The sequence below is a fragment of the Nerophis ophidion genome, linkage group LG11 (genome assembly GCF_033978795.1).
Source record: "Nerophis ophidion isolate RoL-2023_Sa linkage group LG11, RoL_Noph_v1.0, whole genome shotgun sequence".
Classification (NCBI taxonomy): Eukaryota; Metazoa; Chordata; class Actinopteri; order Syngnathiformes; family Syngnathidae; genus Nerophis; species Nerophis ophidion.
Window position 1 is genome coordinate 43,328,972 of NC_084621.1, and position 24,376 is coordinate 43,353,347.

The 24,376-nt window shown below is 43.0% G+C and overlaps 1 protein-coding gene across 2 annotated transcripts in view; it reads left to right on the forward strand.

The window, feature by feature from the left end:
* The window catches only part of LOC133562153 (glucocorticoid modulatory element-binding protein 1-like), a 46,139-nt gene that overhangs the window by 16,371 nt on the left and 5,392 nt on the right, over positions 1-24,376 (forward strand). For both annotated transcript variants that reach the window (XM_061916072.1, XM_061916073.1), the window contains exons 7-9: positions 8,023-8,148; positions 13,808-13,942; positions 14,127-14,240. In XM_061916072.1, the coding sequence (XP_061772056.1) occupies positions 8,023-8,148; positions 13,808-13,942; positions 14,127-14,240 (375 nt within the window). The remainder of the gene's footprint in view (positions 1-8,022; positions 8,149-13,807; positions 13,943-14,126; positions 14,241-24,376) is intronic.

Genomic DNA, 24,376 nt, shown 5'->3' on the forward strand with positions numbered 1-24,376 from the left:
GTGGGGGGGTCGTACTAATATACAACAAAAACTTTAACCTTAGTCCTAACCTAAATAATAAATATCAATCAATCAATCAATGATTATTTATACAGCCCTAAATCACTAGTGTCTCAAAGGGCTGCACAAACCACAACGACATCCTCGGTAGAGCCCACATAAGGGCAAGGAAAACTCACACCCAGTGGAACTCACACCCACTGGGACATCGGTGACAATGATGACTATGAGAAACCTTAGAGAGGACCGCATATGTGGGCAACACCCCCCCCACGGGAACCGAAAGCAATGGATGTCGAGTGGGTCTAACATGATACTGTGAAAGTTCAATCCATAGTGGATCCAACACAACCGTGAGAATCCAGTCCAAAGTGGATCCAACACAGGAGAGAGAGGCTCGTCCACGGTGGAGCCAGCAGGAAACCATCCCAAGCAGAGGCGGATCAGCAGCACCGAGATGTCCCAGCCGATACACAGGTCCATCCTGGGTCCCGGCTCTGGACGAGCGGTCCATCCTGGGTCCCGACTTCGGACGAGCGGTCCATCCTGGGTCCCGATTCAGGACAGCCAGCACTTCATCCATGGATACCGGACCAGACCCCCTCCAGTGGGACAGAGGAGAAAAAGAAAAGAAACGGCACATCAACTGGTCTAAAAAGGGAGTCTATTTAAAGGCTAGAGTATACAAATGAGTTTTAAGACGAGACTTAAATGTTTCTACTGAGGTAGCATCTCAAACTGTTACCGGGAGGGCATTCCAGAGTACTGGAGCCCGAACAGAAAACGCGTTATAGCCCACAGACTTTTTTTGGTCTCTGGGAATCACTAATAAGCCGGAGTCCTTTAAACGCAGATTTCTTGCCGATAAATATGGTACAATACAATCGGCAAGATAGGCTGGAGCTAAACCGTGTAGTATTTTAAACGTAAGTAGTAAAACCTTACAGTGACATCTTAAGTGCACAGGAAGCCAGTGCAAATAAATCGTTTGAGGTGCTTACTATGAGGTCTGTCACACCGCTGCCTCTATACCTGGCTGTTATCTACCGCCCCACAGGGCCTTATTCGGACTTTATCAATGAAATTCTCAGATTTCGTTGCTGATCAAGTGACACACGCCGATAATATAATTATAATGTCGGACTTTAATATCCATATGAATACCCTATCGGACTCACCGTGCGTGGCGCTCCAGACTATAATTGATAGCTGTGGTCTTACACAAATAATAAATGAACCCACGCATTGCAACGGTAATACGATAGACCTAGTGCTTGTCAGGGGTATCACTGTTTCCAAAGTTATCATACTCCCGTATACTAAAGTATTGTCCGATCATTACCTTATAAAATTCAAGGTTCAAACTCATGTTCGGCAAGCTAATAAAAATAATAACTGCTATAGCAGCCGCAACATTAATGCTGCCACAACGACAACCCTTGCTGGCCTACTGCCCTCGGTAATTGCACCATTCCCAAATTACGTGGGCTCTATTGATAACCTGACTAACAACTTTAAGGACGCCCTGTGCGAAACCATTGATAGTATAGCACGGCTGAAGTTAAAAAAGGCTCCAAAAAGGCATACCCCATGGTTTACTGAAGAAACTAGAGCTCAGAAATTATTATGTAAAAATCTGGAACGCAAATGGCGCACGACTAAACATGAGGTCTACCATCAAGCATGGAGTGATAGTTTAATAACATAAACGCAAGGTAAATATTACTCAAATCTCATCCGCCTTAATAAAAACGATCCTAAATTTTTGTTTAGTACAGTAGCATCGCTAACCCAACAAGGGACTCCTTCCAGTAGCTGCACCCTCTCGGCAGATGACTTTATGAAATTCTTTAATAAGAAAATTGAACTCATTAGAAAGGAGATTAAAGACAATGCGTCCCAGCTACAACTGGGTTATAGTAACACAGATACGACTATATATACGGCGGATACTGCCCTCCAAAATAGTTTCCCCCCGTTTTGATGAAATAACATTAAAATAATTGTTACAGTGTGTAAATGGAATTAAACAAACAACATGTTTACTTGACCCACTTCCTGGGAAACTTATCAAGGAGCTCTTTGTATTATTAGGTCCATGAGTGCTAAATATTATAAACTTATCACTTTCCTCTGGCACTGTTCCCCTAGCATTCAAAAAAATGGTTATTCATCCTCTCCTTAAAGGACCTAACGTTGATCCTGACCTCATGGAAAACTACCGACCGGTGTCTCACCTTCCCTTTATTTCAAAAATCCTCGAAAAAATTGTTGCGGAGCAGCTAAATGAACACTTAGCGTCTAACAATCTATGTGAAACCTTTCAATCCGGTTTCAGGGCAAATCACTCTACGGATACAGCCCTCGCAAAAATGACTAATAATCTATTGCTAACGATGGATTCTGATTGCTAAGATCGAGGAGCAGCAACATAGATGACGCTGCTCCTCGATCTTAGCGCTGCTTTCGATACCGTCGATCATGATATATTATTAGAACGTATCAAAACACAAATTGGTGTGTCAGACTTAGCCCTGTCTTGGTTTAACTCCTATCTTACTGACAGGATGCAGTGCATCTCCCATAACAATGTGATCTCGGACTATTTTAAGGTAACCTGTGGAGTTCCCCAGGGTTCAGTCCTTGGCCCTGTATTCTTCAGCATCTAAATGCTGCCGCTAGGTGACATCATATGCAAATACGGTTTTAGCTTTCACTGTTATGCTGATGACACCCAACTCTACATGCCCCTAAAGCTGACCAACATGCCGGATTGTAGTCAGCTGGAGGCTTGTCTTAATGAAATTATACAATGGATGTCCGCTAACTTTTTGCAACTCAACGCCAAAAAAACGGAAATGGTGATTATCGGTCCTGCTAGACACCGACCTCTATTTAATAATACAACTTTAACATTTGACAACCAAACAATTAAACAAGGTGACTCGGTAAAGAATCTGGGTATTGTCTTCGACCCAACTCTCTCGTTTGAGTCACACATTAAGAATGTTACTAAAACGGCCTTCTTTCATCTCCGTCAAATCGCTAAAATTCGCTCAATTTTGTCCACTAGTGACGCCGAGATCATTATCAATGCGGTTGTTACGTCTCGTCTCGATTACTGTAACATATTATTTTCGTGTCTCCCCATGTCTAGCATTAAAAGATTACAGTTGGTACAAAATGCGGCTGCTAGACTTTTGACAAGAACAAGAAAGTTTGATCATATTACGCCTATACTGGCTCACCTGCACTGGCTTCCTTTGCACTTAAGATGTGACTGTGTGTGACAATCATTGGTACTTTAACTTTAAGGTTTTACTACTTACGTATAAAATACTACACGGTTTAGCTCCAGCCTATCTTGCCGATTGTATTGTACCATATGTCCCGGCAAGAAATCTGCGTTCAAAGGACTCTGGCTTATTAGTGATTCCCAGAGCCCAAAAAAAGTCTGCGGGCTATAGAGCGTTTTCTTTTTAAACCAGTTGATCTGCCGTTTCTTTTCTTTTTCTCCTCTGTCCCCTTTCTCCCTTGTGGAGGGGGTCCAGTCCGGTGACCATGGATGAAGTACTGGCTGTCCAGAGTCGGGACCCAGGATGGACCGCTCGCCTGTGTATCGGTTGGGGACATCTCTGCGCTGCTGATCCGCCTCCGCTTGGGATGGTTTCCTGCTGGCTCCACTTTGGACGGGACTCTCGCTACTGTGTTGGATTTACTTTGGACTGGACTCTCACGGTTGTGTTGGATCTCCAATGGATTGAACTTTCACAGTATCATGTTAGACCCGCTCGACATCCATTGCTTTCGGTCCCTTAGGGGAGGGGGTTGCCCACATATGCGGTCCTCTCCAAGGTTTCTGATATTCATCATTGTCACTGGCACCGACGTCCCACTGGGGGGAGCTTTCCTTGCCTTTATGTGGGCTCTACCGAGGATGTCGTTGTGGTTTGTATTGTGGTTTGTGCAGCCCTTTGAGACACTAGTGATTTAGGGCTATATAAATAAACATTGATTGATTGATTGGTTGATTCATTGAAAGATGGTGATGTGCGTACATGGAAGAGAATGCTGCGCGTCAGGTTGGATGCAACATGGAGTTATGCTAAACGAAATGTTGCGGTAATTTTGCTGTTGGCCTTGGCTTGCCATCAAAGTAGGCCTATGCGATATATTATATATTATTATTTCGTGCAGTCAAACTCTACAATTTAGCAGGGTAATGCTAACAATCTGTACCGACTCCCAAAGAAAATATTGCTGCGTAACTTTACAAATACATTTGGCTAATCGAGATCAGTAAAATGTGGCATAATTACTTAGTAAACCATCTTGCAAGAAGCATAAACAAGAGAAACCTACAGTGTAGGACTCGTCGATGGCCATATTGAAGATACTTGGAGTCCATCCATTTTCTACCGCTTATTCCCTTCCGGGGTCGCGGGGGGCGCTGGCGCCTATCTCAGCTACAATCGGGCGGAAGGCGGGGTACACCCTGGACAAGTCGCCACCTCAAATTTGGCTACGTATCTGGCAACCTCAATCATGGAGAGTGGGAGGGGACTACAGAATTTTGACCGTGATTGTAGTAACATTTCTGGCCACATTCCTACATATGGCACATTTAATAGATTAAAACAAGAACAGGCAGTGAGTCACCGACACATTAGATTCTTTGTTTGGGAACTATATTTTGTTGCATGATATGAGAGCAAACAAAGTATTTTTAATCAAGATGGTATACAAAAACTCGGGAAAACTTTGTTAAAAAGTTTGTCCATCTGAAAAACCCCAAAAATAATGTAAATTATGGCGTACACAAAACAATTCACCACTGTATATCTAAGTAATAACACATTGTTTTAATTCCAAGTATCAGTATACAGTATGTCGAGGGCCAATATAAAAAACATGACTTACAGGCCAAAAATGGCCAAGGGCCAGGCTTTAGATACAGGGATTTTACACATTTTCATCACTGATTTTCCATGTTAACTGAATTTCCGTGACCAAATAAACTATTTTACCTCAATAGGACAACTGAAAACTAATTATCGTAACATACTACTGTTCATGTAATACTCATTAGGTTAAATCTGGGAACAAAACAAAACGAAATAACAACAACAAAAACACAAGACACTTAAATACAGCGAGCCCAGAAGCACATACACAGGCACACTTGCTCTCACCACAGTTACATTTTGCTGCGATCTGACTGTCCAGGAACGTACCGATGAAAAGACGGCTTGCTCCTCGAATAATTTGAATCAGTTGGGTAAATTCAATCTCTTCATGGTGAACTGTCTTAGGCACTGATTTTATTGTTTAGCACCTCTCCGTGTGCAATTTTTACTTTCCACCCATGATCTGAATGCTTCTGTATATATGTATATATTATAATTTTTTTTTCCTGTAAATTACACATTGAACATAATTCGTTCTCAGGACTGGACTGTGCACCTTACCTCCTTTTTTTATTTTTATTTTTTTCCAATGTTTTTCATATTTTGTAGACTGTCACACTGATACAGGAGTTGTTTTTAATCTCATTGTACCTGTGTATAGTGACAAAAAAGGCATTCTATTTTATTCTATTCTATTTAGAGCCCACAGTATCTCAGCTTTGAGAACTTACTTGTTGCTGTGGAAACTAGTAGAAATTTTGCTCGATGTCCTCATGGCATCAGCATTCGAAAACTGACCTATGGGCATTACACTTCTCGCAAGTCTGGGTACAGTCTCCTGCTTTTTCTTTCTTCAGTGGCAGACGAGTGCTGCCTTGAACATATTTGAAATGTCAAATGTTTTACTGCACAGTTTGCATCTGGCACCTCTTCAGTCAGGGTCTTTTGGTAGCCACAATTTCAATTGATCCTTAAAAGTCCATGTATTATTAAAGCTGCACTTTGCTGGCATTTTTCAGCTTTATCACTTTGCTAGCAGAAGTAACTAGCTAATGGGAATTTCTGCAGTTTGTTGCCGCTTGCACAGTGCATGTTCACATAGACTAGACTACAGTAACTACATTTTTCACGACATGTAAAATGTATGCTATATTTCCATGACTTTTCCAAAACTTCTGAAAAATATAATTTTCCAAAACTTTTCCTGGCCCTGAAAATTGCATTTCAAAAATCCATAGCTTTTCCAGGTTTTACATGACCCTAAAGGCAGCCCTGATTTCAAAAGTTGTGTGACACAAACGCCACTGGTCCCTGCTTATTTCAACTCTCTATTGATGCTCCTTTCAACCGACAAAAGCAGACACGAGTTGGTATTGTTTGTACACCTAATCAGCTTGGGCTACATTTAGGGAGGTAAGAATGAACCTTAGCATGTTAGTGTTACCGTTTTAAATTAAAATGATCAAAAAACCATGAGATAAATGCACTTTGATAAACTCACAGATTGACTAACGCCAGCTTGCTAGCTTAATTGCTAATGTGAAAACCAGAGACATTAACATATTTCCCCATAAAGAAACAACATAACCCCAATCTAAATTCATATAAGCACATTGCTTTTTGAGCAACTTAGCTATTCATTGTGCACATTGAACCTACAATCTGTGCTCTCTTTGAACAGATATCATTCTATATTGAAAAGGAATTCGAGACTGAAGTGTTTTTATGGTGCCTTCAAAGACGGCTGAAAAAAGTAAGAGGCCACATTGCCCGCCAGAAATGGTAAATAAAATATTCGGTTTTCATTAAAATAAATCTTAGTGCTACAGTACATATCAATATTTAAAACAATAAAAGCTTAGCCATTAAATGAGATAAAATACTTAGACAATTATTATCAGTGAAGCATAAGAAACACAACACATGGAAAATATTGGCTTTCCTAACATTGTGTCTATTTATTTCAGGTATTTAAAAAAAACTATAATTTAGTCAAAAGATTGTAGTGTGGGTACGTGTACTTTTTGGGCATAGTAAACATTACCTCGGGCGATATGGCTTGGTGGGTATACAGGTATATAGAGCAGCCAGGCCAGAAACTTGAGGGTTGCAGCTTTGCTGCCCGCCTCTTGCCATCCAAATCACTGCCGTTGTGTCCTTGGGCAGGACCCTTCACCCTTGGCCGCAGGTCCGCTCACACTGGTGATTGACTGGTAAACTGGCAGCTGTCAATCTAATAGCAAACTCTCAATCTACTCCAGGGCAGCTGTGACTAAAAATGTAGCTTACCAACGGGTGTGAATGTGAAGTGAATGAATGATGGGTTCTCACTTCTCTGTAAGGGCTTTGAGTATCTAATAGAAAAATGCTATATACTGTAAACCTAATCCATTATTATTATTACCTCGATAACAGTAACCATGATTATTTATGCCACGATAATAAATAATAACATGTTTATATTGTTACATCCGTAATTACTGTACATGGGTGCCAAGTCGATACCAAATTGTTGGTTGCTTAGGTATTCATCTTGGCAAAATTGTAACATAGCTAAAAAAAATCAAAAAAACATTCCAATCTTAGCTTATCCTTGATGCTGTGCCTTGACTATGTGCTGCAGAATTATACACACCAATCTCCACTCTGCTGCAGCAGCCTTGCAGCCCACAGTCTACTCTCGGATAAAATATGTCTCCTGACTGTCATCAGAGATGTAAATAAAGGAGATCCCTGTTCTCTTCCTTTCCTGTGGTTAACCTGTCCTGTTATAACAGATGTGTTCAACGCTGTAGGTTTTTCCCAAGTTTCTAATTAAACAAATCAAATAATCAGTTCCAGTAGTGAAGTGTGAAGTGAATTATATTTATATAGCGCTTTTCTCTAGTGACTCAAAGCGCTTTACATAGTGAAACCCAATATCTAAGTTACATTTAAACCAGTGTGGGTGGCACTGGGAGCAGGTGGGTAAAGTGTCTTGCCCAAGGACACAACGACAGTGACTAGGATGGCGGAAGCGGGAATTGAACCTGCAACCCTCAAGTTGCTGGCACGGCCGCTCTACCAACCGAGCTATGCCGCCCCATTGTTGCACATTCTCCCTGTTTCATTTCAGGAGATGTTGTACATGATTCAACTGACATCGAGGAGTCTTTGGAGGATAAGTTTGGAGGAGAGTGGAAAACGGCAAACATCACCACAGCCAATGGACATGCAAAGAGGATGAGGACCGATACACCTGGTAAGATACGAAACATTGAGTTGAGATGCGATGTAAAATTGGTTGTCCGGTGAAATAATGGCGACTACACTGTTGTCTGGTGAGCAGCCGCGGCTTTACCTATGCATTAAAGCCCTATTTCCATACAGTGCTGGTTCAGAAATGTATATTTGTATCCTCTACTGGGAGGAAACAAATGATCAATGCAATGCTCTGAATTTGTCATGCAGATATATACAGCGTCTATATGAGATACGTCTGAAGAAAAAAGTTCAGCTCGTCTCACAAAAGCTGTTAAACAAATGAAACATTCAACAGTGTTGACGCTGCATATGTGGCAGTACATTCCAAGCTATTCTTGTGTGCCCCACAGAAGGTAGTGTTTAATAGTTTAGAAAAGGCCATGACTCATTGCAAGTGAACATGTTGCTGCACCCCCGGTCGTCTTATCTGTAAAAATAGCGACTTGCACAAATACATAGCATCAATACCCCGGCTGGTTTATCTGTAAAAATAGCATATTGCACAAATACATAGTATCAGGGAGATGCAACAAGCATTTTTCCCTTCAATATGTTTTTTATAGCAAATTGTGCAATAATGATCATCAACAAATATAATTTTTAGTTTGTGCAAAACTAATTTCTGGATTTCGTGTTACACTCATGCAAAACATTCCAAGAATTGCCAGAACACAGGCTGTAATTTGAGAGCAGGCCGCAAGCAGCGCATCGTCTTGAAGAGGCTTCTAAAATACTAATCCTCACCACTTGGGTGCAAATCAATATAGGTTTATTCCAAGTTTTATTATTACCGGGGGACCAGAGGAAAAGGAAGGCTTAAGCATGCTACACACACAAACACACACACACACACACACACACACACACACACACACACACACACACACACACACACACACCGAGCAGGACGACACAAGAAGCTAGCCGCCAAACATTCAATGTTAAGTAGGAGTGATCGATCCGAATTCCGATACGATCGATACTTAGTAGTGGTATCAGAATATAAACAATACTTAAGTGATATCTTTTTCTTTCTTGTTCTTGTTACAAAATATTTTTTTGGGCCGTTTTTCTTATTATTTCCAAAGCGAGTCACTGACTATAAGAAGGCTTTGAGAGCAACTGTTTTAGTTATTGTGGACTAGCCTCTTTATTCTGTTTGAAAACTAAATACATAAATAGCTTTCAATACCAAAACATAGAAACTTCATTTGATTTGCAACAATATTCCACATTTAATAGAATAGGTTTTCTAAAAATTTGTTTTTGTGTTTATTTAAGTTATTTGCCTGTGTGTATGAGTGTATGTGTGTGTGTGTGTGTGTGTGTGTGTGTGTATGTGTGTGTGTGTATATATGTATATATATGTATATGTATGTATATATATATATGTATATGTATATATATATATATATATATATATATATATATATATATATATATATATATATATATAATCTCACTCTAAACCTGTGATTAATTATGATTAATCACGCGTTATTATTTGCCTGCAAATTTGCTGAAGAAAATACCCCTAACTTTGGGGGGGGTACAAATGCGATTTGGTAGTCAGAATGTCAAACAAGAACGTTTTTTAAATGTTTTACTGAACTCCAAGTCATTGATTTGTTTAAAATGAGGGGGAAGTAAGAACTGTAAAAATTAACTGCATAGTTTGAAAGTATTTGGAGTTTGCAATAATCTTGCAAACAAATTACAGTTACTAATCCATAATGTAGTAAACACACTCATAAACAACTTAACTTAGCATTTACTCTTTAGTTTGAACAGTTTGTGTAACGAACACGTTTGTTTACCTTTTCAGATGAAAGTGATAATCTTTTTTTGGTACAATGTGACCCCAGCTTGTTGTGATTACTTACAGATGTACAATGTTCTCTAGCAAAATAAATCCACATTTAGTCTGCAGTTGCAAGTTGATGATTTTGTTTGTGTAGTACAGTTGGTTTATCCTCTATGTAATTGTGCCTCTTTAAAGTAAGACGGATCAGCTGTGGTGATATGAATAACATCTTCTTGCAGGAGTTGGTCTTCACAGGTGTTAGATGTCCTACATACAGTGGCTGTCCGTTTAGCAGAGGCATATGTCGAACTTAACTGTGCTACTTTTGTTGACAACATTGAATCATTAAACTTTGCCATTGTAGCATTCTTCTCTGCCTGTTGCGGATGTGGCTTGCATTTGTGCTAGCATGTGTGTAGCTATCAGCGCGAGCAAAGCCTCCTAGGCACAAAAAAAGTCTCCAAGACACAAAAAGTGCAATTTCCCCGGGAAAAGTCGCTGGATTTGTCGCTAGTAGCTGTTTACAAACAAAGTGGTCAAGAGGATTGCCAACACTATCAGTGCCATCCTCGAGTACGTGTTTTGCTTTAAGATGATATTTTAAACTTGATGTGCGCTGATGATAAAAACGTTTGTCACTGCAATACCAACAAGTTACCTTTTTATACAAAGTTTTGTTTTAAAGTGAAAATGGGCCGCCTCTCCCAGCAATCACAGATTGTTGAACAAAAAAATTAAAAATAAAAATAAATAAATAAAATTTAAAGAACAAACAAGAAAAAAAACACACAGCAGTTTTTTATATATATATATATCCGTCCATCAATTTCCTACCGCTTATTCCCTTTGGGGTCACGGGGGGCGCTAGTGCCTATCTCAGCTACAATCAGGCGGAAGTCGGGTTACACCCTGGACAAGTCGCCACCTCATCGCATATACATATATATATATATATATATATACATATATATACTCTGTATATATACCATCCATCTTCGTCCGCTTAGCCGAGGTCGCGTCGCAGGGGCAGTAGCCTAAGCAGGGAAGCCCAGACTTTCCTCTCCCCAGCCACTTCGTCCAGCTCCTCCCAGGGATCCCGAGGCATTCCCAGGCCAGCCGGGAGACATAGTCTTCCCAACGTGTCCTGCGTCTTCCCCGTGGCCTCCTATCGGTTGGACGTGCCCTAAGTACCTCCCTAGATGCCCGAACCACCTCATCTGGCTCCTCTCCATGTGGAGGAGCAGCGGCTTTACTTTGAGCTTTCCCCGGATTGCAGAACTTCTTATCCTATCTCTAAGGGAAAGCCCTGCTACCCGGCGGAGGAAACTCACTTCAGCCGCTTGTACCCGTGATCTTGTTCTTTCAGTCATAACCCAAAGCTCAATACCATAGGTGAGGATGGGAACGTAGATCGACCGGTAAATTGATAGCTTTGCCTTCGGCTCAGCTCCTTCTTCACCACAACCAATCGATACAGCATCCGCATTACTGAAGACGCCACACCGCCTGTCGATATCACGATCCACTCTTCCCTCACTGGTGAACAAGACTCCTAGGTACTTGAACTCCTCCACTTGGGGCAGGGTCTCCTACCCAACCAGGAGATGGCACTCCACCCTTTTCTGGGCGAGAACAATGGACTCGGACTTGGTGGTGCTGATTGTCATCCCAATTGCTGTACACTCGGCTGCGAACCGATCCAGTGAGAGCTGAAGATCCTGGCCAGATAAAGCCATCAGGACCACATCATCTGTAAAAAGCAGAGACTTAATCCTGAAACCACCAAACCGGATCCCCTCAAAACCTTGACTGCGCCTAGAAATTCTGTCCATAAAAGTTATGAACAGAGTCGGTGACAAAGGACAGCCTTGGCAGAGTCAAACCCTTACTGGAAACGTGTCCGACTTACTGCCGGCAATGCGAACCAAGCTCTGATACTGATCGTATATGGAGCGGACTGCCAGAATCAGACAGTCCGATACCCCGTACTATCTGGCACTCCCACAGGACTTCCCGAGGGACACGGTCGAATGCCTTCTCCAAGTCCACAAAGCACATGTAGACTAGTTGGGCAAACTCCCATGCACCCTCAAGGACCCTGCCGAGAGTATAATGCTGGTCCACAGTTCCACGACCAGAACAAAAACTACACTGTTCCTTCTGAATCCGAGGTTCGACTAGCCGTCGTAGCCTCCTCTCCAGTACACCTGAATAAACTTTACCGGGAAGGCTGAGGAGTGTAACCCCACGATAGTTGGAACACACCCTCTGGTTCCCCTTCTTAAAGAGAGGAACTACCACCCCAGTCTGCCAATTCAGAGGTACCGCCCCTGATCTCCACGCGATTTTTCAGAGTCTTGTCAACCAAGACAGCCCCACAGTATCCAGAGCCTTAAGGAACTCCGTGTGGGTCTCATCCCCCCCCGGGGCCTTGCCACCGAGAATTAGGAGAGCCCACTACAGATACCCCAGGCACTGCTTCCTCATAAGAAGACGTGTTGGTGGGATTGAGGAGGTCTTCGAAGTATTCCCTCCACCGATCCACAACATCCGCAGTCGAGGTCAGCAGAACACCATCCGCACCATACCGTACCCGTCCCCCCGCCGGAAGGCGGAGGGAGGCTACCCTCTCGTCCACTGGGTTGAACACCAACGTGCAGGCTTTGAGCCGGGACGCAACAAGAATTGCTACCCCAGCCCGTCGCCTCTCTCTGCGGGCAACGCCAGAGTGGAAGAGAGTCCATCCCCTTTCAAGAGAAGTAGTTCCAGAGCCCTTGCTTTGCGTCGAAGTGAGTCCCACTATATCCAGCCGGAACTTCTCCACCTCGCGTATATATATATATATATATATATATATATATATATATATATATATATATATATATATATATATATGTGTGTGTGTATATATATATATATATATATATATATATATATATATATATATATTTATATATGTGTGTGTATGTATATAAATATGTATGTGTGTATGTATATATGTAGATGTGTATGTATGTATGTGTGTGTGTATGTTTATTTATATATGTATGTGTATATATAGATTTGTGTGTATATATAAAGATAGATATATGTGTATACATATATATATATATATATATATATATATATATATATATATACACACACAAACAACTTACTTGGAAATGTGAATGTGAACCTTGTCTGTCTCTGTGTTGGCCCTACGATGAGGTGGCGAATACCGCCCAAATGCTGCTGAAATAGGCTCTAGCACCCCCGTGACCCCGGAAGGGACAAGCGGTAGAAAATGGATGGATGGATACTTGGATTCCTGAAAACAAAAATAATCTGCCATAATTTAACATTTTACTATATTTGGGCTGTATCGCTTCAAACTACAACCAAACTAATAAACATAATAAAACAACCTCATCATTATTGATCCTTGACACATCTCTTGTATTGGCAGGTGTACCTAATGAAGTGTCACTATGGAACTTATTCCTTTCTAATATCCCAGTACTGTTTGTCTTATCCTTTTTTAAAATCTGAAGCACTTTGGCTCTCAGCATATCGTTTCCTCCGTGAATAAACTTGACTTGACCTTGATTTTACCGCTGATTTATCTTCCATCTCTGCCACTGCTGCACTCTCTCTTTCTCTCCCTCTCCACCTCCCTCCTTCCCTATATAGTTTTGTCATAGGAGACTTCCTCCCTAGATTTAGTGTGCATTTTTTATTCAGACATGTGTTTTGTATTTATTGCTGTTTACTGACCTACGCCACAAAACGAATTAGGATACATTTTACATTGTCATAGTTTTTTTCTTTCAAATAATATGACTTTTTTTTCCCTGTGTTTGTTGGTGTTTAGATGCCATATTGAGCCTGTGGAAGGGTGTGGCAGAGTGCGGACTGATGGGGGGTGTCCTCGCCGGTCTCCAGACACAGTTATTGGCTACTCTGAAGGGACTTGAGGTTCGCACCGAGACAGAGTTGCAGGAAACGGGTATAAAAAAACAAGAAATCATTGAGCTTTGACAGAAAATTGATTTGCTTTCATTACAATATGGTTCAAGTACATGTTCATAGGGAAGCACCGCAGCTAAATATAATTGTTTTTCCTGTGAACCTTGTGAACATATTGATAAAAAATAGTACCAAACAATGAGTGGTGAATGTTTGTTTTGCAGATGCCATCATACTAAATTCCCTGTGTGAGATGTTTGGCCTCTTAGACTCAGTGAAGCAAGCGCTGGAGCAGAGAGGCAGCCAGCGGGATGACAGTAAAGATGAAAGCGTTTATGGTGAGGAACGCAATAGAATACATTTAGCTAGCTATCTTTTGTACTGCACAGTAGTGGAACTTCTGAGGTCGAATAGTGGTTTAGGACAATTCATGATGTTTGTAAAAGTAAAGCCTCAAAAGCAGTGTGTAACACGTCTCGTGCTCTGGGTTCTCAGTGTTCGGGAATAAGCAGCCTTTTTATCAGGATAAACAATCTTTTTATCTGTAATTTTACAGTTTCTCAATCTTAAGGTCCTCCCTTCTCCGTCTCCCCTGGCTCGTCTCTCCTCCCGGGCTCCTCACGCTGCTTTAAACACAAGAGACAGGTGATTAGACAACCTGTTCCAGCTGAGTTGTCCACTCACCTGCAGCTGATTTGTAGCCGGCTTCCGCACATGCTTTGCCCACAGAGACTCGTGGACCACGCCCCCCCACATGCCTCCACCGCCAGTCCTTGGCCGGGCCGCCGTCCGGCCGCCCCAACTCCACCCCCCACACCGTGGAGGGCCGCGAGAGGAAGTTGGCCACTGCCATCTGCGCCCCCGGCCGGTGGACCACCCGGAAGTTGTAGGGCTGCAACGCGAGGTACCACCGGGTGATCCGCGCATTGGCATCCTTCATGCGGTGGAGCCACTGGAGGGGTTTGTGGTCCAAGCAGAGGCTGAAGGCGTGCCCCAGCAGGTAGTAACGGAGGGCCCCAACCGCCCACCGGATGGCGAGACACTCCCTCTCCACCGTGCTGTACCTCGCCTTCTGGTCCGAGAGCTTTCGGCTGATGTACAATACGGGGCGGTCGACGACCCCCACCCTCTGGGACAGTACCGCCCCCCCAGTCCCCTGCCCGATGCGTCCGCCTGCAGACAGAAGGGAATATCAAAATTAGGCATGTGCAGAACCGGCTCCTCACAGAGAGCTCTCTTAACCTTCATAAACACCTGCTGGCACTGCTCCGTCCACTGGACCAGTGCTGAGGCACCCTTTCGGGTGAGGTCAGTCAGTGGGCTGGTCAGGTCCGCGAACTGGAGAATGGACCGGCGGTAGTAGCCCGCCAGTCCCAAAAACTGCCTCACCTCTTTTTTTGTCTTTCGGCGATTTCCGCCGTCTTGTCCACCTGCGGTCGAACCTGACCCCCCCCCCCCCCAAGTGGTACCCCAAATACTGTACTTCCCTCCGGCCAACTGCCCACTTTGCCGGGTTGGTGGTGAGTCCCTCCCGCCTCAGTGACTCGAGCACTGCCCCCACACGCCGCATGTGCTCCTCCCATCTGCCACTCTGGAAGATGACATCATCCAGGTAGGCAGCTGCATATGCCGCATGAGGGCGCAGCACCCGATCCATGAGGCGCTGGAACGTGGCAGGCGCACCAAACAAGCCTAACGGAAGTGTCACAAACTGGTATAAACCTTCTGGAGTGGAGAAGGCAGTTTTTTCCCTGGACTCTGGGGATAAGGGAATCTGCCAGTAGCCCTTGGTTAAATGCAGTGTCGTAAAAAAACGAGCAGTGCCCAGCCGATCCAGGAGCTCGTCGACCCGAGGCATGGGGTATGCGTCAAAACGTGACACCTCATTGACCTTGCGGTAATCCACACAGAAGCACACAGACCCATCCTTCTTCCCTACCAGAACAATGGGACTGCACCACGCACTGTGGGATTTTTCTATTACCCCCAATTCCAGCATGGATTTTAATTCCTCCCGAACTATTTTGCGTTTGTGTTCGGTAAGCCTGTATGGACGAGACCGCACCGTAACTCCCGGACTAGTCTCAATAGAATGCTGGATGAGGTTCGTGCACCCGGGCCGAGGGGACAACACATCAGAGAAGCGTTGCTGCAGCTCTGCAACATCCGCTTTCTGCGCTTACGTGAGCAGATTGTCACAGGGAAGGGGGGAGGGCGGGGCCAAGCGTGGGATCTCGGGCCCGATCTCCACCTGTTCATCCACCAGCGTTACCATGGAAGCAGGCTCTGCCTCCTTCCATGCTTTTAGCAGGTTCAGATGGTAGATTTATGTGTCTCCACCTCGGTCCAAGCGTCGAACCTCGTAATCCAAATCCCCCACATGCCGTGTGACCTCAAAGGGCCCTTGCCACTTGGCGAGTAATTTTGAGCTAGATTTTGGGAGTAATACAAGTACTTTTTCTCCCGGTGAAAATTTCCATAGCTGGGTCCTCCTGTTATACGCGCGTTGTTGACGTTCCTGGGCGCGGAGCAAATTCTCACGTGACAGGTGCCCCACCGTGTGGAGTTTTGCTCGCATGTCTAGGAAGTACTGAATTTAATTTTTGCTGGTGCTTGGACCTTCCTCCCAGCTTTCTTTAATTACGTCCAGCACCCCGCGCGGCCTTCTGCCGTACAATAACTCAAATGGCGCAAAACCTGACGAGGCCTGGGGTACCTCCCGCATCGCAAACATGAGGGGATGCAGCCATTTATCCCAATTTGGTCTGTCCTCGTGCGTGAACTTTCGAATCATGGTTTTCAGCGTCTTATTTAGCTGCTCCACCAGCCCGTCAGTTTGTGGGTGGTACACGCTGGTGCGGATCGCTTTAATTCCTAATAATCTGTAAAGTTCCTTTATCGTGCGTGACATAAAGGACGTGCCTTGGTCAGTCAGAATCTCTTTCGGGATTCCGACTCGGGAGATGACCTGAAACAGAGCTTGCGCCACGCTGTTTGCAGAGATGGAGCGCAGAGTCACTGCTTGGGGATAGCATGTTGCATAATCCACCAGGACTAGCGCAAAGCGATATCCCCGTGCACACGGGTGAAATGGTCCGATGAGGTCCATCCCAATTCTTTCGAAGGGGACCTCCATGAGCGGCAATGGGCGCAAGGGTGCCTTCGGGGTGGCCGCTGGATTCACCAAATCAAATCATTTTTATTTATAAAGCACATTTAAAATTTACCACAAGGGTAGCCAAAGTGCTGTACAATTGACAGGTTAAAAGATGATACGAGGACCGAGCAAACAACACAACACAAACAGAACATGATAAAAAATAAATAAATAAAACATAAAAACAGGTTCACAGCAGGTGTATAATGGGGCGCCATTGCAGGATGGCTATCACTTAGTGTTAAAAGCCAAGGAATAAAAGTATGTTTTTAAGAGAGATTTAAAAACAGGAAGAGAGGAAGATTGTCTAACACTCAGAGGTAAGTCGTTCCAGAGCTTGGGAGCAGCAGCAGCGAAAGCTCTGTCGACCTCTAAGCTTCAGCCTTGTGTCAGGGACCGTCAGTAGCAGCTGATCGGCTGATCTTAGGGATTGAGTGGGGCAGTAAGGCTGAAGGCGGTCGGAGAGACATGTTGGCGCAAAGTTGTTTAGACATTTAAAAGCAAATAGAAGGAGTTTAAAATTGATTCGATAACGCACAGGGAGCCAGTGAAGGGACGCTAATATAGGGATCATGTGCTCACGTCTGCGGGTCTGTGTTAGCAGACGAGCAGCAGAGTTTTTCACGAGCTGCAGGCGGGCGAGGGAGGCCTGGCTAATGCCTACATACAGGGCATTGCAGTAGTCTAAACGATTCAAGATAAAAGCGTGAATTAATTTCTCGAGATCATGTCCTGACAGAAGCGGTTTCACTTTCGCTATTTGGCGTAATTGATAAAAGCTTTTTTGAACGACGCTGCTGATTTGTTTTTCTAATTTAAAATCTGAGTCGAACTTTACCCCCAGGTTTGTAACACAGTCCCTGAGATACGGGGTCAGAGTGCTGAGGTCAACGTTGGGGGAGGGAGAGCGACTTGGACCGAACAACATAACTTCTGTTTTGTCTTCATTTAGACTCAGGAAGTTAGCTGAAAGCCAGGCTTTGATGTCGTGCAGGCAGTCAATGAGACGTTGAACTGTGTTATTTTGTGCCACGGGAAAATAGATCCGGCAATCATCGGCATAAAAATGAAATGCAATACCATACTTCCTAAAATTAGAACCAAGGGGGAGAAAGTAAAGCGCAAATAGGATTGGGGCAAGGATTGAGCCCTGGGGGGACCCCGTGTGGTAGAGGAGCTGTGGAAGACATAAAACTGTCTATTTTTACACAGAAACTCCTGTCGACTAGGTACGACCAGAACCAGTTGAGGGCGGCGCCCTTAATACCCACACAGTTCTCAAGACGAGTGATTAAGGTGGCGTGGTCGACGGTGTCGAACACAGCAGACAGATCTAAAAGCACCAGGACGACATATTTGCCAGAATCAGTTGACAGGAGGATATTGCTAAAAACTTTTAGAAGCGCTGACACTGTGCTGTGGAGGGCTTTAAAACCGGACTAGAACAGCTCAGTGATACCATTATCCTCTAAAAAGGGCAACAACTGACTGTAGACAACCTTCTCTAATATTTTGGAAATGTATGGAAGATTAGAGCTAGGTCTAAGGTTAGAGAGGAGAGAGGGGTCGCGGCTTGTTTTTTTAAGTAGAGGTCGTACCACTGCATGTTTAAATTCCAGAAGAGAGGTTACTATTGATAATGTTAAGGACACTTGATCCAATAGTAGCAAGTACCTCCTTAAACAGGCGAGGTGGGAGGGTATCTGCAGGAGAACCAGAGGGCTTCATATGAATAACTGTGTCATTTAAAAAAGAAAAGGACACCGGCTCAAACTGATGGAAAACAGAAGAGAAATGCAGAGGAACAGAAGGGTCATATGAAGGCTGGGATAAACCGGCTCTAGTTGACGCAATTTTGTCAGTGAAAAAATTGAGAAAATTTTCACAGAATTCAAAAGAAGCATCAAAACCAACAGTTTTGGGAGCATCAATGACAGTGTTAATAGTTTTGAACAGAACTCTGGGGTTGTTACAGTTAGAAGATATAATCTGAGATAGATATATATTCATCCCTGCTTTTACAGTCATCTGAAAGGAAAGCAGGCTTTCTCTAAAAATGGCAAAGGACACATGCAGCCTGTCCTTTTTCCATCTTCTCTTTTTGCTCTCCTACATCTGTGCCTGGCTGCACGAGTGACGTCATTCAACCAGGGCTGAGGCGTGGCTTTAGAGCGGCGGCACTTGAAATGAGCGATCGTGTCCAATGTTTGTAAACAAATAGAGTTGAACCCAGCCAGCTGGCAGCACACCAGCGACGCACGTCTGCCCGGATGCCATGACCAGATGTGTTTTCTCATTCCCCATATGTCCAGCCATCGGGTTGTAATGTGCCGCCTGGAAAACCATTTCCCGGCGGCATTTTGGCACCAACAACTGGGTGGTTTCCTCGCCTGTTTGAGTGTCAAGGCTCACTCAATATAACCTATCCCTAATAATCAAAAAATAGGGGAATACCCGTGCCGCTCCCGGGCGCACCGGTTGACTGTCAATGTAACTCACCTGGTCCCAGGCCGTGCGCAAAGTTTCATCCCGAGACTGTTCGTGGGGGAAATCCTCCATGGGAGCCCACCGGGTTCCCGGGGGGGCCTCCCGCGAAGTCCCCGCCGGTTCCCCCCCGCCCCTTCGGATGCACCCGCGTCGCCACTGAAAACGGCGTGGACACTCTCCTATCCTATAGTCCGTGAACGCACCCCCGCGCAATGTGTCACTAAACTATTAAATCCTGGCAAATCCGTGCCAAAAAGTATGGGGGGCGTAAGGTTCGCACTTACAGCAACTTTGACGTTATGCTTTTGCCCATTATACCAAATTTCCACTGGCCCCATCGGGTACTTGTGCACATCCCCATGAACACACCTAATTTTTGCCCGTGTCACCTGCCTCAAAGCCCAGAGTTGAACCAGGTTCTGGTGGATCATGGACTGTCTACAGCCTGAATCCACCATAGCCCGGTATGTACTCCCTTGTACCCTTACCGGGACGCAGTACGCCTCTCCCGTATCGGGGTAGGGTGTTGGCCCACTTCCATCAGTGGGCACTCCCACAGGACGTGACCAGGCTGCCCGCACTTCCAGCACACCTGCCCGGCTAGCTCAGTCGGTAGAGCATGAGACTCTTAATCTCAGGGTCGTGGATTTGAGCCCCATGTTGGGTGCCACTGTACCATGTCTCGTGCTCTAGGTTCTCAGTGTTTAGGAATAAGCAGCCTTTTTATCAGGATAGACACTCTTTTTATTTGTAATTTTACAGTTTCTCAATCTTAAGGTCCTCCCTTCTCCGTCTCCCCTGGCTCGTCTCTCCTCCCGGGCTCCTCGCGCTGCTTTAAACACAAGAGACAGGTGATTAGACAATCTGTTCCAGCTGGGTTGTCCACTCACCTGCAGCTGCTTCTTGGCCGGCTTCCGCACATCACTGCCCACAGGGACGCGTGGATCACCCCCCCCCCCCCCCCCACACACACACAGTGTTTTTCAATCACTGTGCCGCGGCACACGAGTGTGCCGTGAGATACAGTCTGGTGTGCCGTAGGACATTATGTAATTTCACCTATTTGGGTTAAAAATATTTTTTGCCAACCAGTAATTATAATTCCACACATAATGTGCAATTGTTGAGTGTCTGTGCTGTCTAGAGCTCGGCAGAGTAACCGTGTTATACTCTTCCATATCAGTAGGTGGCAGCTTTAGGTAATTGTTTTGTAGATATCCGGAACACGTTGTGTGAGACGACAAGGGTCTGTCGTCATATCTAATGCTTAAACCAAAGATTAAAAAAAGGTGAGTGCCACTAGGAAAAGGCATTGAAGCTTTGGGAAGGCTATGCAGAACGAAACTAAAACCTAACTGGCTACAAAGTAAACAAAAACAGAATACTGGAGGACAGGAAAGACTTACTGTGGACCACAAAGTACATCCGAACATGACATGACATTCATCAATGTCCCCACAAAGAAAGATAGAAACATCTTAGATAGTCTTGATTGCTAAAACAAAGCAAGTGTGGGAAATAGCGTTTAAGGAAGACATGAAACTGCTCCAGGAAAACACCATCAAAACAGGAAAAGCCACCAAAATAGGAGCACAAGACAAGCACTAAAACACTACACACATGAAAACGGTAAACAACTCAAAATAAGTCACAGCGTGATGTGACAGGCCGTGACAGTACACCTACTTTCAGACAAGAGCTGGAGTGATGCATGCTTGGTTATGGTTTAAAGTCATATCCAACAATTGCGACAACGACTTTTTACTGTCAACTGAGTTTCACATTTTATTGATTTCTGCTAGTGGTGTGCCTCTGGATTTTTTCAATGAAAAAATGTTCCTTTAGCTCAAAAAAGGTTGAAAAACACTGCTTCAAAGAACTTAGCCTCAAGGAGTGAATGTCGCTAAAAAGCCAAAGGAAAAGCAAAACACATGTTGATGTCTCAAACCATATGCTGAGTGTCTGTTTCGCTGTTGTTTTATGACTTAGAAGAGGTTCCACAGCATATCTTAAACAAGATTTTGTCTGTGGCCACATTTTGGTCTTACATAATACTTATCATTATTATTATTACTCGACTGCTACAGGGCACCCACCTCCTCCTCAACCTAACAACACCGACCCCACATACCCACTCAGTTTACATGCACTAAAAAATGAATTATCAACTTAAAGGGGTCACATTATGATATATTTTCTTTGTAAAGTGGTCTACATAACATGTAATGGTGGTTCTTTGGTCAAAATGTTGCTTAGATTATGTTTTACAGACCATTTTAAAGCCGCTTTCTGACCGTCTCTTAAACGTGCGCCGTTTTTTGGGGGCTTTTATTTACATGGCTCCACCTCAACATCGTCTTCTCCCTCAGCCATGTTGTCATTTTATTGCTTCCATATGGAGTGACAGACATAAGTTAGAACTACAAGCTACTTTGTCTCAAAAAATGGCAACAGCGGAGGATGCATGTGCATCAACGAGTCAGTCTGCCCCACCATAAGATAGAAGAAAAGAAGGCACTTATTGACTACAGCAGTGGTTCTGTAATGGGGGTACGCGTACCCCTGAGGGTCCTTGAAGGTATGCCAAGGGGTACGTGAGATTTTCTAAAAATATTCTAAAAATAGCAACAATTCAAAAATACTTTATGAATATATTTATTAAATAATACTTCAACAAAATATGAATGTAAGTTCATAAACTGTGAAAAGAAATGCAACAATGCAATATTCAGTGTTGACAGCTAGATTTTTAGTGGACATGTTCCATAAATATTGATTTTAAATATTTCTTTTTTTGTGAAGAAATGTTTAGAATTAAGTTCATGAATCCAAATGGATCTTTATTACAATCCCCAAAGAGGGCACTTTAAGTTGATTACTTCTATGTGTAGAAATCTTTATTTATAATTGAATCACTCGTTTATTTTTCAACAAGTTTTTAGTTATTTTTATATATTTTTTTCCAAATAGTTCAAGAAAGACCACTACAGATTAGCAATATTTTGCACTGTTACACAATTTCATAAATCCGAAACTGATGACATAGTGCTGTATTTTAATTCTTCATCTCTTTTTTTCATCCAAAAATGCTTTGCTCTGATTAGGGGGTACTTGAATTAAAAACAATTTCACAGGGGGTACATCACTGAAAAAAGGTTGAGAACCACTGGACTACAGCATGGGACTACAATGACGGACTTGGTAAATTTCTACCATACATGGAGATATTTGCTGACGTCACAATCGGGAAGAACGGCACTAATGGTGCAAATTCTAAAGGGATCATTTGGAGTAAGTCGGGAGAAAGGCAATATTGTTTTGTAAACATAGACAACATTGACTTTTTAAAGATTGAACTGATAAATCTCGATGATGCGATTGTAAACCAGTGTTTTCTTGCATATATACATCGGTCCATTATTGTATCCGGCGTTCTTGTGATAACACGGAAGCATAGCAGATGGCACATTCCATGATTAGAAAGCAGACGATATTTAGATGTTTAAGTCTTAGTTTTATCAATAATGTTTTTCATCAAGCGTACGATCCATTGCCGTCATTTGGGCTTTTTAAGGTGGCTAAAATCTCCCTAAAATATTATCAAACCCCCCTAATTTATTTAGTGGTCTTTTATTTATTTATTTTTTAACGTGTTTTTTTTTTTCCGTTTTGTTTTTTTTACAAAATAGTGGCTACAAATAATAATATAAATGAATGAGTTTCTAATAATCATACAACTTGTCATTATTTTCTTAAATATGATTATAAATATGTTAAGTTTTACTTTACTTAAGCCATCAGCTGATTCATGTATTGTAGGATTGTCTCTATTTGATCATAATAAACATATTATTGCAATAAAATAATTATTTTATCATTAATAAGGGGTTAAGCCGCTCTGGCTTTTAAAAAACAGTTTGAAACATGAATCAAAAGTCCCTGAACTAACTACAGTTAAGTGAAATTTAAACATAACTTTGTCTCATGCTGCCACAAATATATTGGGGGACAAGCGCTTTTCGTGTCATTCTCGCTAGTTCCAGGTACTAAATTGCCATCAGAGCAGCCATTTACTTTTCAAGTGAGAGGCATGATTTATGATCTACAATAAACTTACAGGGAGTGAGGAAGCAATGAAGCAGCTGACCACTCGTAAACATAGGGACAGACGGAAGTGATCACGGCGCCACTATAAATAGCGCTATAGCGCTTTACATCCGATACGATACCAATTTTGGAGACTTGAATATTGGCCAATCCGACATCAGCATATATCATTTTGTTATTTTGTAGTTTGGGATGTTAGAAAGGTTTAATCAAGTGAAGTCAGTCAAACAGAGAACAAAAGTAGGTATGGGAAACGCTAACTTATGTATTTGTAAATGTCTGGAATGGACTCTTTGAACTGGGTGGTAATTAAGTTCATAACGCAATAAGTTCAATGATGCACACACATTTGTTACTTGATACTTTATATTACGCTTCTGCGCTGGAGACTTTCGATGTGTTAGTAATATGCAACTAGAAATATTTTACACTTAAACATTTACAAATGTGTTTTAGACTGCAATATTGTTCAATTAAGGACACACTGTCGAGCTTGTGTGCTTAGCTTCTGTGTAACTGCAAACATTTAGTAGCCTACCATATGTTTACTATGTGTGTAATGATTAATTGTAACAACGATTCCATTTGATATTTGTGGTTGTCGATCCAATTCTGTAGATATAATTTATTCGCAAACCAATTCAAGCAGTGTGACTGTGAAATAATTAGTGGATACTGAACACTGCAGGTGAAGTTTCCTATATTCCTGTTATTTCTTGTAAG